This window comes from Fusarium odoratissimum (genome assembly GCF_000260195.1).
Source record: "Fusarium odoratissimum NRRL 54006 unplaced genomic scaffold supercont1.7, whole genome shotgun sequence".
NCBI classification, from domain to species: Eukaryota; Fungi; Ascomycota; class Sordariomycetes; order Hypocreales; family Nectriaceae; genus Fusarium; species Fusarium odoratissimum.
Window position 1 is genome coordinate 22,032 of NW_022158693.1, and position 13,769 is coordinate 35,800.

Genomic DNA, 13,769 nt, shown 5'->3' on the forward strand with positions numbered 1-13,769 from the left:
CTGAAGACAGCCGTCCTCCACGGGCGAAAGAATCACGACGATTCATGACATTGCTTACTCCCCCGCAAGTCCAAGTGATGAGATATCCTACGTAAGCTTATGGCGTTTGAAGATGACGAAGGATCCATTAAATCATGGTTGGAAAACCACCAGATGAAGCATTCGATAACCCCTCTGGGGTCCTATCTGTGTAAGATATCCCACGTCCAATAAGACATATTACGTTTACAACTTACAAATCACTTTAACGTAAGGTTCCATTGAACCGTGCAGAGCTGAAGAAAGGCATACATCGAGATCTTGGAGCGGGAGATCATAGTGTCTTGGCAGTAAGACGGCGTCAGCTGTGCGGCTCAATTGGGAATTCAGGCCACACGCGGACACGATGTGACGTAAAGGTAGGACACCTGAGATGTTTATTGGGTGCGGCTGCGGAGAGCTTTATATAATCTTTTCTGACTTTGTGAAACCGCTGCAATGACTGACTGGAACACGGCATTGTGGAAGGAAAGGCTGCAGTCATACTTTTACAATAGTTCATTAATTAATAACCTATCTAGACAGCATCACTCCGTCTAAAAGCGAAAAGAACATATAATGCCCAGAAGTATGCTCGTGCAAGGGCTTTATGTAACAGAAGATTAGTCGGCTGTAGCATCGCTGCCAGGAGACCTTGGGTCAATTCTTAATTAGCCTGAGGACCGCAGAGCTTCGTGAATGTGATGTCATCAATATTGATCGTAAGCTGATCATACTCTCCGGAACATTGCAAGACAAACGACAGGTCAGCCTGAGCAACAACGTTACCGGCGCTTGACCAGATCTGGCTCTGGGGAGTCCAACCGACATATTCGTAGGGATAAGCACTGAGGAGGGTATTGTCTCCGATCTTGGGCGTGATGCCGCATGAGAAACCAGCGCCGACGTTGACGCCGGAGAAGACACCCCACTTGTAAGCTAGTCGGTACGTGCCGTCGAGGTTGCTCAGGGTTTGGGAGATCTGGGCGTTGCCTTGGCCATTTGTGAAGACGAAAGAGCTGAAGGGCTGTTAGCTCTGCAAGGTTCGGGAAGAGGTGATGGAACTTACATAGCGTTGGGGGCGGTATTGGGCCCGTCGGTGGTGATTGAGCCGTCGCCAAACCAAGGTGATTTATTGTTGTCGCTGTCATCAAAGCCGGGGTTGATAACGACTTGGGTCTCAACGCAGGCGGGCGCTTCGGTAGTCGTTGTGCTTTCAGCAACCGCAGTAGAAGCAGTCTCTTCCAAAGCGGTAGAAGTGGTCTCCGAAAAGGCAGTTGTTACGGCCGTGGCCAAGGTAGTAACAGTGGTGTCAGAAGCGATCGTCGAAGAGGCCTCGGCCACGCTCGTCGCGGTCGTGGGTCGGCAGGGACTAGCTTCGGCTCCGAGAATGGCGAAAGCCACGGCGAGGATAGAATAGCGAACCATTTTGGTGATTGATCAAACGAGTGGAAGCAGCTGAGACAGCGCAAGTAAACGAGTGTGAGGTTGCAAGAGCGCAAAACCGATTCAACGTTATTTGGGCGTGGCGCCTCCTTTTTGTAGCCCGCTGTCAAATTGTCAAAAAGACTCCGAAGCTGGTGTTGGCTGGACGCGGATTACTCGTTGGCGCCGCGCTAATGCCAATAGTTCAGAGGCTATTGGAGTCGAGATTGATTAAATCCGCGAGTATGTGGGGGCAGATGATGTGTACCTTGCATCTAACGCGCATCTAACGCAGTTGAGATGGTTTACAGACAGGGGTAGTTCAGCCCCGATAGACTAGCTCAGTAAGAACCTTGGTTGGTGAGAATTGACGATAAAATAGAGCATTCACATTACGACTGAGCGATAGATAAAGAACGTCGATATACTAAATACAGGTTATGAAGTCGAAATAGTATGGTTTGGTTCTTTGATAGATGTAACAGGCAGTGGACTGATATTTTTCTCCCAAACCACTGAATTAACATCCTAAATTTGACCAACTCCAACACGACAGAACATACCCGGTGATGAACCACTCACATATAGGAGCAGAACGTTCACAGCTTCATGCCCCTGGTTAGGCCCTGGTTATGCTCAATCGGCTGGCCCCAAGCTGTCGTCGACACCAACACGCAAACAACCTTCTTTTCATCAATATTCCCGATATTCCCGCCAGTACGATTCGGGTTCAAATCAAACGCTCCCCACCCAACCACATTGCTCTCCTTATCCATTAACGTCAGCACATTGTTGTGCTTCACAGAGTACACGATATCAGTTGGCCCCTCGATACCTCGTGTCATCTTCGCACCAACTTGTAACTCAGAGTATTGCGCCCCGCGAATCATGAGAGCTCCAGCAGAAGTGACAGAGTATGTTGCGTTGGACAACTTGGCACCTTTTAGGTAGCTTTCGAAATCGATGGATCCGTTCCAGTACACCCATGACCAGAGGGCGGATCTTTGATCACCTGGTTGTCCGCATCGACTCGTTGAGTCAAGGGCGTTGTGCCTTGTCCACCGCCTGATTCCCAAAGCATATCACGAGCGACTCGCTGCGGCATGAATCCAAACTTGAGAAAGTCGTTGGTAGGATCTCCTGAGAGCTGCTTCATTATACCAGTGATAGTGGGAATCTTATCGTTCGCGTAACCGAGTTGTCTGTTGCTGTAGTCACGAATCATAGCGGGCCAAAAGTCTTGCGGTTGTTGTGTGCGGCGTTTGTACAGGATGGGGAAATGGCTTATTCCGCCCTCTTTAACTGGACTGGTGTGACATTCCTAGTAGACTTGCTGGCTTGTCAGGTACCCTAGATGCAAGACCTATCTTGGTTGCTTCTCTCAATCTACAGAGTCGCAGCTACCCACCTTCGACAGTATCACTCCTTCCGTTGAACTGGGACTCTGCCCTTGACACATGTCCACAAGAGACTTAGCGTTGTGCGGTCTTACTCACAAATGACCTGTGCAGTATCCCATTTAGATATAAGCCAAGGTTCAAAGCATACAGCAAACTTCAATGGCAACGAAGATATAAAGGACCCCCTTGCTTAGATATCTACATACAATTAGCCTTCTGCAACCACTCAGGTCGCATCCCGGTGCTTTTTCCTGTTATTGCCGCCTCTGCGCACATCTCCAAGCTTCCAAAACAGAACTGTCTCCCGGTGAGCCCTGGCCCGTAATGGATATACTTGCCCGAGTTTGTCATGATGACTTTTGCATTCGTTGGAATGATGGGCTCCTCTATTGAGCACCAGCATGTATCCGTAAGGAACTGCACGCCAAACGCTTCAAGGTCTCTCACGTAGCCTGCTTGTAAGGCAAGGGCATGCACTGAACGGCCACAGGTTACTATAACTGCTACATCCGCGTGCTTATTTTTTCCTCGGCAAAGGATAGAGAGGTCCTTGATCTCATGCAATGTGAAGTGTGGATTGCCCAAGGAGATGAGGTCGACCTGACGAGACTCAGAGCTGTGGTTGAACTCATACCAACAATCACTCAATTCCTTCCAACCGAGACTGATCCGTGGGGGCACTTCGCCACCGCATACGGCTTCGAGGGTTGGGGCCTCGGGAGTCAGCTTGACCATGTGGAACATGGCTGCGCTCGATGATGTAGCAAAGGCCGCGGAGAAAGCTTTGAAGTCCGTGGTGGAAGGTTTCATGTCTTCGAGCCCGGTAATAACAGGAATGCGTGTAGATGCAGCGGCTCCAAGTGCATAGCCCAGAACAGGCCAGAAAGAGCTATCGATACTTCTGAATGGCCGCACGTGTACATGTAACTCTGCTATACGATTTTCATCCAGAAATACCCCTGCCTTTGGGGCCCTTCCCGTCAAGGCAATAAGAATTTCAAGCATATTTGGGTTCTTGAGAGTCCTAGCACCCAAGACGCTATTCGCGTAGATGACGGCATTGGACTCTCCCCAAGCTATAGAGTCCCCTAGCTTGGGAGCGGTCTCGAGTAGATAGGGGGCACATGTGAACGACACCTTGCCATCCATATCGAGGAAGGCTTGTGTCAACTCATCACAAGTTGAGCCAAACTCTGCATCGATCCCTAAGGTTCTCCAGTGGCGCTGGTCAATATTAAGAGAGTTAATAGTGGAAGGAATCCGAAACCTTCCACCCCAATCACGAAGCCTCTTGGCAAAGGCGACGCTTCCTGGGCCGTACCAGGCACCATCAACATGGGCTTGGCTCACATCCATCATCTCTTGGGCGCCCATCATGTCAGCCACCCGAGCTAGAACCTTCATGGAGATCCTAGTGGCCTCTCCGTTGGCACCCTCGATGGTAGCCTTGTCGAAGTCGGACAGTTGAACTTTAATGTTGCTGATATCGAAGGTGGCGCGGTGAAGCTCTGGAGGGCTTAATTGTAAGGGTCTATTTGAGACTTTGTCTTGATGAATATAAACAGTAGTCCCATTCCAACCTAGAACTTGGTTGAAGTCCTCTGGCCTCAATACAATTACCGGAGCGGTCTTGCCAAAGAATTCTTCAGCAACAATAACCCCAAGTGTAATGATCTCTTCTCGTCGCTTGAAAATCAGAGCTTTAGGACCAAGCCCATTGAGGATCAACTCCATCATGATCACACTACCACCGCACGATCCCCTCCCACCGGGGATAGCCAAGATAGTATCTTGTAAAAGGCATCCACTTAGTGGATGGAAGCGATCGATGACTTCACCCGTTTTAGGGTTGACTCCGCCCCAGAAGCTCAACTCCAGGTTGGCCGCCAGGAGCGTTGCTGACACAACGCCGTTGGTGTATGCGGTGCCATGGAAAGAAGTTGTCCCATTCTGTGTCATCGTTTCAAGGAATGGAGGATCAGGTAGGAAGTAGATATGCTTATAAAAATAGTAGATAATATCTTGCAAACTAAAAGAAAAGAAAAAGTATCGCAAAAGGCTTTTATCATAGAACTGTTACCCGAGATCCAATGACTACAGTCGGATAGAAGCCGAGATACAGGTATCCTTCCAGCCATGAATTCATAACTTCGGCATCCGCTGACCAATAGTGTGTAGCTCTAGTATCTAGATACACCCAATCGACATAATCGGATAGTGATACCGTAGTGCCAATTATCGGCTATGAACTCCGAAACGCTATGTAATCTAATTTAGGCGCAGCCATCAATTCCACCAACACTGTCTGGCAATATTAAGTACATGATGCCATAGACCAAAGTTTGGTGTAGTGCAGTACTGTACATAATGCAGCAGTACATTTCATATCCCAGCACCTTATCATCATTCAGATGAACAGGAACATCTAACGAGCCCTGCACGCAAGACGAGTAAAGAAAGTGCTCGGGAAGCCTGGCAAAGGGTCGCCAACGCGTCGTCCAGAGACTTGCTAAGCTGCTGAGTCCGGACTCCCCCCCCAAGTTATGAGTTCAGAACCCCATCTCTTCCGGGCTCGATATGCTCTGGAAAGCGAGAGTCGCATGCATGTCCGACGATCTTGGGGGGTCTAGCCTATGTAGGCCAGGTAAAGCAAATTTCATTCATACACCTGGGGTTAGACCTCATCCCCGGCCCTCCTCCCGCTTACATCGGATCGGAGGCCGGCCACGTGGGGCCGGTTGAGTCCGTTGAGAATCCATCATTTGTATCCGTATTATTTTGCTCATTTCCTCTGGGTCCAGTCTTTTCCAGAGCTAGAGGTAAACGCTAGCAATCGATGGGGAATGGCTTGAAAGATATCTGTGATTTGAGTTCGAATGCTTATAAATCTGTGTGAGTTTGTCCACAAGACAAATTGTGGGGCAATGCTGATGGACTATCTGACTATTACTATCCGTAACTTGGATGGGACTTGCAGTAGCAGACGAAGCAGACAAATTGTGGGTCTAACTACGGAAATATGGACGACATCTCGGCCTGTTTACAAGTCCGTCGACTTTGACCCATGTGGGCAGAACTGCTGGAGAATGTAGTTTAATCGTCAAGTTCCGCGCCAGTTCTAACCTTAACCTTGTTAGTAATCTAGCCTAGACCTGCAACTTGTGATTAGAGCCTATGCCAAACGGACGCTGCAATTCATCTACAGACGCCACATTTCTGACTGGCCAGAGATGGTTGCTTGATGTATCTGTTGATTACCTAAGGTACCTTAGGGTAGATTAGGGTCTCCGCAATTTGTTGTATTGATTTATAAACCATGGGGGCAGCCCCCTCCACGCTCCTTCGATCCTGACTACTCGCGTGCCTGGTTAGCGCATCTTTAATGACAAATCCTCAATCCTACCTGTCTTGTTAACAGAAATGAATAACTCGCAACCGGCTCGTCGTGGCCGTCCTCCAATCCAAGATGGGCAAGACGTGGTCGGTAGTCAGCAGGTCAGTGTGTGGGTGACAAGAAGACCCTGCTTCGCCACCACTAAGAAGCTAACGAGAGCTCTCTCGCTCCAGAAGAAGAAGCTAGGGATGCGTCTTGCACAGAGGTCGTACCGCGCCCGGAAGCAAGAGGCTCAAGAATCCCAAAGGATCCGGGCTGAAGCGTTTAGCCGCGCTCTAGACAACGCATTGGCAACCTTTTCCACACTCCATCGGCGTATTCTCGATACCTCGCAGGCTCGAAACTTGCCGGATGTTCTTTTTCATCTGAACGATGCTGTGGGACAAATGACTGCCATTGCATCTAGCACAAATAAGGTGTTGCCCTTGATGCATGCCCCGGATGATTTAGTCACTAGCTTTCGTCAAGAGACACCTGGAGTGCTGGCTCCACATCAGTCAGCCACCGTAGACTCCGGGACTATGACCATATCTCTACGAACGACTGCTTCCAAACAGATTCCAGTGCCAGCAAGGCTCTTTCAAGCCTGCTTCGAACGTGTTGTGTCCATCTTATCTAACAGCACGATAGATGGGAGCCATCTCTCAGCCTTGACTCTTCCTCTTCAGTTGTTAGGTGTAGAGCTCCTAATGGTCAATTCTCTTCGAGGCCTGTCGCTATTTCCTGCTTCCGTGGGTGATTTTAAGTATCCGCTGCACTCCGCCCCCCGGCTCCCGAACATGTACCGCGTTGTTGAAGGTGAGACCAAAGCCGTGTTCAGAATGCCAGCTCCGTCCTTGCAGCGGATCGTGAGAGGCAAAACAAGGACAATACTAGACACAAATCTTGCGCACCTCCAGGGAGAATGGCTTGAGGCTATGGATTTAGAGGAGTACCTGGAAGAGCGGGGAATCTATATGTACAACACTGTTACGAGCGACACAGCAACTACAGGTGACACCATGAATCAACCGTCTGTCCCAGGTAGTGAGCAGAGCATATCCATGGAGCAAAGCGCCCCTGTGTCTTCATCAGCTGGTTTTCCTGGCCATGAACCAGCAGACTATCTGGTTTTCGGGCTTGCGGGGCCGAGACAATGGCTGCGTTCTGCCAGCAGCCAGATCCATTCAAGCGCTATACCCGGTGACCTACAGTCGGACTTCAGTCAACAGACCACCCAGGGTACCGAAAAAGCCTCCCGGGTAACTGTCGACCTTGACAAGCTCGTGCATATGCTCGCGGAAAACGCCACGTGTCTTGGTCCTGCTCCAGGAATACGAAAAGCTGACGTGGACGCCTCGATTCGGGGATCTATCACTTTATCTTGAAAGTCTGTAGGAATCCATCGCAGTCTACCATTCATTCCTACACTTGGTGCAAGCCTCTGTGTACAACAACACAATATAATAGTCTCTCTAGCCGTTCCTTCGACACACCCACTAACAAGCCACTACTTGGAAAGCAAGGACAAATCTCCACAAAGAGGTGCTGCCAGAGTGGCGATACGCTCAGCGATCTTCCAATCTTCTCGCCCGTCAAAAATGCCCTTAACAAGCTTGTCTTGATACAAGCCCCAATTAGTCACACGTTTGCCTTCATCCTCGCCTACGCCGAATACATCAGCTGTGCAATACGTAGTGGCGTTGGCAGTCTTTTCGCCCGTGATTTCGATGAGCTGCGTGGTAAGAGTATGTTGTGTTTGGAAATTGCCGACCATGCTCTGCGCTGTCGTCGTGATTGCTGTGACCCCTTCAACAGGGCCGCCAAGGTCAGGGAAGTCGACCTTGGCGTTGTCAAGGAAGGCGTTTGAGAAGGTGTTCCAGTCTTTGAGATCAACACCGATGCAGTATCGTGCGATGCAATTGCGGATGAGTTCGTGGTCTGAAGTAGCTGGGGCCATTATGATTGGTTTTTGAAATAGGTTTCGTTGGATATTGTTACAAAATGCTTCTCGCTGATAGATAATTGTTAAATGCACTGGCATTCTTTTCTGCCTATGTAAGAGGGAGGGGATGATAATATAAAAAAGTTCTTTCAGGGAACGGTTCCTCTATTAGAAGCCGCAAAATCCGAGGTGTGACCGCTAAGTCAATAACCAGACAGTTAGTTTCGCTATTAAGATTTCTCTAGAGCAGCACCGCCATGTGATTATAAATTAAAATTAAGGTCAGTATGGTTAATAAGCGAGACGCAGACTTTCCCCGATACTTATTGTAATTGCGCAGATATGCAGTGTATACAGTAAGGTCAAAAAGTATACCTGTAAATCTAACTCAGGAAATAACAATAAGTTGGCGGAGGGCTTTGGAACGCCATATTATTCACCGCTTCCCCGCCTTTCAACAATCACGCCTGAGACCCGCTATGGTATAGTAAGCAACTCTATAGACAAATTGCGGAACCCCCTCGCTAAGATTGCTTTCAGTACAATTTGCGTAATTAGTAACACATACTTTAGCTTCCCAAACTCTATTTCTTCGTCGGATTGACCTGTGAAGCTCTCTGATGGGTTAGAGTAGACCTACATTTGAGGGAAAGCTTCATTCCCTTGCAGAAACTGTTCTAGTAACAGATGGTCCTATGCGAATTAGTGATGTGGGTAACATCGAGCCACCGAGTTGACCCTTGTCACTTGAATTTGTCTGGCGCAAGCGGAGATATGCATCTGATTAGTAACACTGGGCTTAAGTCCTAAGATCGAATATCCATGGTGTTGTTATAAATTTGATCATGACCGACAGATAGTAGTAGGTATATAAAGCATGTCTGCCGCTACACCAAAACCTTTCGTCTCAGCCAGAAACAGCAGAATAAAAAATATCACCATCAACAATCATGAAGGAAGCATACATCGACAAAGACCTCAACGTCGAGATCCGCGACGTTCCTGTGCCTACAGCCGGGCCGGGTGAGCTCCTCATCCGCACAGTCGTGTCAGGCACAAACCCCAAGGACTGGAAAATTCCCAAGTTAATGGGTGGAGACCCAGCGAATCATGGTGACGATATCGCCGGCTACGTCGAGGCGGTCGGCGAAGGAGTCACAGGATTTCGTCCCGGTGACCGAGTTGCTGCTTTCCACCAGATGTTTACTCCTCATGGTAGCTACGCAGAGTACTCAGTGGCGGCCGCTAAGTCAGCATTCCATCTCCCCCATGCCACCGCCTTTGAAGGTCTGAGTTTCCTTTTTCTTTTCCATACATGATATGTACCTCTTTTCTGACACATACACAGAGGGCGCCACGATACCTCTCGCCAGCATGACCGCTGCTCTTGGCGTTTATCAGAGACTCCAACTGCCTCTACCTTGGAGCCCTATCACTGTCCCAACGCCCCTGGTGGTTAACGGAGCCGCAACAGCTGTGGGAGCCTTCGCTATCAAGTTTGCAACCCTGTCGAATGTTCATCCCATCATCGCCATTGCAGGAAATGGTATTCCATTCGTGGATACCTTGCTTGACAAGAGCAAGGGCGACATCATCATTGATTACCGACAGGGAGCCGATTATGTCAATGAGCAGCTTCGCAAGGTCGCAGAAAAGCATGTTATCTCTTATGCCTACGATACTGTGTCTGATGAGGCAAGCCTGGAGATGCTTTCTAAAGTCATTTCTGCAGAGAACGGAAAGATCATGAGTGTCGTTCCTAAAGAGGACGAGGTGACACAGGGAATCACGGTGCTGGGATCTAATGCTGGCCATATCCACGAGTCCGCCAAAGAGGGATTCAAAGTTGGCAATGCAGAATTCGGTGCTACCGTTTACAATCTGGTTAGTCTTGGCCTGGCCGACGGCTGGTTTTCAGGGCACCCTTACGAGGTTGCTAAGGAAGGGTTGGCTGGACTTGAGGGTGCTTTAAAGGATCTAGAGGCGGGTAAGGCATCTGCAAAGAAGTATGTCTTGCGCTTAGCAGAGACGCCTGGAGTATCTAAGGAGTAATAGAAGGTATCCTAGCTGTAATACAGATGACCTTTTATCTAGTTTTCTGCCTTGATTTAATAATTTCCGGGGTGTTGGCCCTTTTTTCCAAGATCCAGGTTGGCTTTAAGCGCTGAACGGAGCTTGGGGCAGGACCATAATTTGGACTTATGGGCGGCTGGCTCTGCGTAACTCGACAGACATCATCTTCGTTCGACCTTTGCATTGTGATCCCATGCCACTATCCAATGAGGCCTCTGTAATTGTTCACACCGTTACATTGTTCTTGGGGTCACTCGATCTTGATCACTTATGCTGTTGGTACTAGGTTTGCGACACGGCCATGATCCGCGAAGGAGTCCCTGGATCATGTCACCAGGAGAGAATAGACTTAGTAAGAGTCGCATATTGATGGAGGTTCATATGAATAGTTAACTAGGGCCAGTTCAAACTCCCATCGGCATCAGGCCTCTTCATCGTGAACTCCGCTGGCTGAGTTACATTAATCACGATCGGCTCCTTGTTCATCTTATCGTCCGTCCTCTCAGCCAACGGCTTGCGAAGAAGTTCTTCCGTACTTCCTTCAAACCATTCCTTTATAGTAGATCCTCTATCAGTTCCTATTCTATAGGTCTTTCCTTTCTCAAGATGCTCTGCCTGCCGCCATTTCCAAACTTTGGGTTGCGCTCCAATTGCTTTTTCGTATTCTTTATCAGTGCTCCCCAGCGGGAGTTGGAGAACAAGAACAACGGTGATGGTATGGTCGTGATCAGACTCCAGGTCAAAGACAGAGGACGAGGTGGAAACGTGTGCTTCTATACAAGGCATAATGAAGAATGCTTATAAATGGAGGACTTAAAATTCGATACAATATGGTAATAAAAGTAATTGCTTGACTTGAAGCGACAGATATATGTCAGATGAGCCTGCGGAAGTGACGTAAGTATCTAGACATCACTTTCGTGGTTTGAGGATGCTTACGACGCGTAACATGATCTTAAGAGATATTTACTGGTTGGGAAAGGCAGTAACATATTCACAACTGGGCATTCAAGCTGTGAGGGAATAGCTCGACAAAGATTTGAGTGGCCAACAGTGTTGGCTCATGTTATCTCGCTCCTAAACCTCATTGTTATGCAGCAATTCAAACCCACAGGAAATGCATCTGTTAGTTCAGAAAGATACCACATAATTTCCAAAGTCTCTCTTCCAAGACGTCTCTCAACCCTACCGTAAACAAAATAACCATGACAAATGTCAACGCAATTAGCGACCGTGCGTTCCAGTCGCCTGCTTTCACTGTCGTAGGTGCAGGGTAAGCCAAACTCAACATCTCAATCTCCAAGCCCATCCACGTCTGCCAAGAGATGCCTTAACAATCAACAAGCACGCTGTGCCGCTGATAAATAATATCATACTATCACCCCGCATCAATTTTCCAACAAGTCACAGCACTCTCGTACAATAATCCACATGCCGTCTCCAATGAGTCGATAAGACCACTCACTTCAGCCTTCATCCCCGCAGTTTAGCGTAAGCCGATTGGGCGGCTAATTACATTCAGCCCAGCCGGATATCACCAGCATGCATTTGTCCACATAGTGCGGAACATAAGTATCAACTCAGCTGCCGATGCCAACTGCCATCTCGAAAAGGTCAAGCTTCTCCAACAACGCAGAGACAGATACTGCAGCCACAATGTCGCCCTCCAACCCCATCATCCCTGGCTTCTCGCCCGATCCGTCCATCGTCAAGGTTGGCGAGTGGTACTTTCTTGTCAACTCCACTTTTCACATATTTCCTGGCATTCCCGTTTACGCTTCCAAGGACCTTGTGTCGTGGAAGCATATCGGTAGGTGGCCCATGCCATGTCTTATTGTGTGTATTGTTGCTGACGGATGTAGGAAATGTTATCAGTAGACCGGGACAGGTTGCTTTGAATCGGTCAGACACTGATGTCAATCGTATGCCGGATGTTGGAGAAGTCATGCTCGCGACTGGCGGTCTTTTTGCGCCAACGATTCGTTACAACAATGGTATTTTCTACGTTGTCTGCACGAATGTCGTGAGAGCAGCAGAGGATACTCGGTATGCTTTGCGGAACTTCATCGCTACCACGAAGGATATCTGGTCAGGTCAATGGAACGATTTGATCTGGTATGACTTCGATGGTATTGATCCAAGTATTCTGTTTGATGATGATGGCAAGACATATATCCAGGGCTCAAAGGCCCCTGGACCTTACACCAAGATCGCTCAGTTTGAGATTGACATCGAGACGGGCAAGAAGCTATCTGACGAAAGGATCCTCTGGGAGGGTACAGGAGGCGTTTATCCCGAGGGGCCGCATATGTACAAGCGAAATGGCTGGTACTGCCTCATGATTTCTGAGGGAGGAACACACGAAGACCATATGATCACCATGGCTCGATCTCGCGATGTCTGGGGTCCTTACGAGCCATGCCCGGAGAACCCCATTCTGGTCCCGGCAAGCAAAGACATGTACATTCGCCATACTGGCCACTGCGACGTATTCGAGGATGAGAACGGTCAGTGGTGGGGAGTTCTTCTCGGAGTACGCAGAGATGAAGACGGAAGATACAACATGGGTCGAGAGTCGCATCTCACGCCTGCAGAGTGGACCGATGATTGGCTCCGCCTTGAATCTGTCGAGGCTACAATCGATACATCCCGGCTCACGAGTACCAACGCAGTGCAGGGATTGACAGCAGTGGAGGGCGTAGATTTCCTGTACATCCGAGACCCAATTTTGGAGAACTACAAGATTGACAGCGGAAGCAAGACGATCAGTGTAACATCATCATCCGTCGATCTATCGCATCCACAGGAATCACCCAGCTTTGTGGGTAAGCGACAGCGTCTACACGCAGGCCAAAGCAGCGCAACATTCAAGATTAACGCATCTTCCGCCGAGGCAAAGTTGAAGACAGGTCTGGCAGTTTGCAAAGACGAACACCGCTACTTGCGCGTCTTTTACGACACCGCTCAAAAAGCAGTGATTTACGAATTCGTCAACAACGCCAAGGATCTCAAAAAGACGGAACAGCGCGCACTGGACAAGGATATTGACACCATCCAATTCCGCTTTGAGTACACAGAGCAGGAATATCGGGTATATTACACAGCCGGGAAAGACTGGGAGCATATTGCCACGCTTGATACGCTCGATATGACTGGACCAGACTTTGTAGGTCCCGTTATCGGCGTGTTTGCCTTGGCGCAGGAGAGTGTCACGGTTGAAGTCGTCGATCTGCAGGTTGAGTAGCAAACATAGATAAGCACTTTCCAACGCCAAGTCAATTAAGATTGAATTCGGCTCGGCTACGCTCCGAGCTTGTATATCCGGTTCCAGCCTATTGGTGTGAATTGCATGCCCCATCGTGACTCTCTAACACATGACTCTGATTACTGTTGGTCCTTGATTAAGCTTTCAGCCTAACATTTATCCGCTGAAGCCCAACAGGCTAATTAACTTCTACGCCCGCGCGTGTCTATCACAATAATTAACCGGTTTACGCCAATTGGACATGTAAATTCCCCATGGGGATGATTTTCG

General features: G+C 48.8%; 8 protein-coding genes across 8 annotated transcripts; 3 read left to right on the top strand and 5 right to left on the bottom strand.

The window, feature by feature from the left end:
- Positions 1-685: 685 nt before the first annotated feature.
- On the bottom strand, positions 686-1,446 carry FOIG_05271 (uncharacterized protein; the record flags this gene model as incomplete). Its single annotated transcript, XM_031203821.1, has 2 exons — positions 686-1,037; positions 1,088-1,446. 2 exons carry the CDS (start codon positions 1,444-1,446, stop codon positions 686-688), a joined length of 711 nt encoding a protein of 236 aa, XP_031065650.1.
- Positions 1,447-2,386: 940 nt separating this feature from the next.
- On the bottom strand, positions 2,387-2,668 carry FOIG_05272 (uncharacterized protein; the record flags this gene model as incomplete). The annotated part of the gene is made up of 1 exon (XM_031203822.1): positions 2,387-2,668. The coding sequence occupies one exon, from the start codon at positions 2,666-2,668 to the stop codon at positions 2,387-2,389; it is 282 nt and encodes a 93-aa protein (XP_031065651.1).
- Positions 2,669-3,041: 373 nt separating this feature from the next.
- Positions 3,042-4,802, bottom strand: FOIG_05273 (uncharacterized protein; the record flags this gene model as incomplete). Its single annotated transcript, XM_031203823.1, has 1 exon — positions 3,042-4,802. The coding sequence occupies one exon, from the start codon at positions 4,800-4,802 to the stop codon at positions 3,042-3,044; it is 1,761 nt and encodes a 586-aa protein (XP_031065652.1).
- Positions 4,803-6,263: 1,461 nt separating this feature from the next.
- On the top strand, positions 6,264-7,604 carry FOIG_05274 (uncharacterized protein; the record flags this gene model as incomplete). Its single annotated transcript, XM_031203824.1, has 1 exon — positions 6,264-7,604. The coding sequence occupies one exon, from the start codon at positions 6,264-6,266 to the stop codon at positions 7,602-7,604; it is 1,341 nt and encodes a 446-aa protein (XP_031065653.1).
- A 122-nt stretch (positions 7,605-7,726) lies between these two features.
- On the bottom strand, positions 7,727-8,176 carry FOIG_05275 (uncharacterized protein; the record flags this gene model as incomplete). The annotated part of the gene is made up of 1 exon (XM_031203825.1): positions 7,727-8,176. The coding sequence occupies one exon, from the start codon at positions 8,174-8,176 to the stop codon at positions 7,727-7,729; it is 450 nt and encodes a 149-aa protein (XP_031065654.1).
- Positions 8,177-9,111: 935 nt separating this feature from the next.
- On the top strand, positions 9,112-10,213 carry FOIG_05276 (uncharacterized protein; the record flags this gene model as incomplete). Its single annotated transcript, XM_031203826.1, has 2 exons — positions 9,112-9,448; positions 9,510-10,213. 2 exons carry the CDS (start codon positions 9,112-9,114, stop codon positions 10,211-10,213), a joined length of 1,041 nt encoding a protein of 346 aa, XP_031065655.1.
- A 414-nt stretch (positions 10,214-10,627) lies between these two features.
- Positions 10,628-11,020, bottom strand: FOIG_05277 (uncharacterized protein; the record flags this gene model as incomplete). Its single annotated transcript, XM_031203827.1, has 1 exon — positions 10,628-11,020. One exon carries the CDS (start codon positions 11,018-11,020, stop codon positions 10,628-10,630), a length of 393 nt encoding a protein of 130 aa, XP_031065656.1.
- A 775-nt stretch (positions 11,021-11,795) lies between these two features.
- On the top strand, positions 11,796-13,628 carry FOIG_05278 (murein transglycosylase). The gene is made up of 2 exons (XM_031203828.1): positions 11,796-12,044; positions 12,097-13,628. Exons 1-2 carry the CDS (start codon positions 11,825-11,827, stop codon positions 13,476-13,478), a joined length of 1,602 nt encoding a protein of 533 aa, XP_031065657.1. The 5' UTR covers positions 11,796-11,824; the 3' UTR covers positions 13,479-13,628.
- The last annotated feature ends 141 nt before the right edge of the window (positions 13,629-13,769 follow it).

Coding starts and splice junctions, on each gene's coding strand:
- FOIG_05278 (XM_031203828.1), top strand. CDS start 11,825: ATGCCAACTGCCATCTCGAAAAGGTCAAGCTTCTCCAACAACGCAGAG. Junction 12,045..12,096: donor TGTGTCGTGGAAGCATATCG/GTAGGTGGCCCA, acceptor TGACGGATGTAG/GAAATGTTATCAGTAGACCG.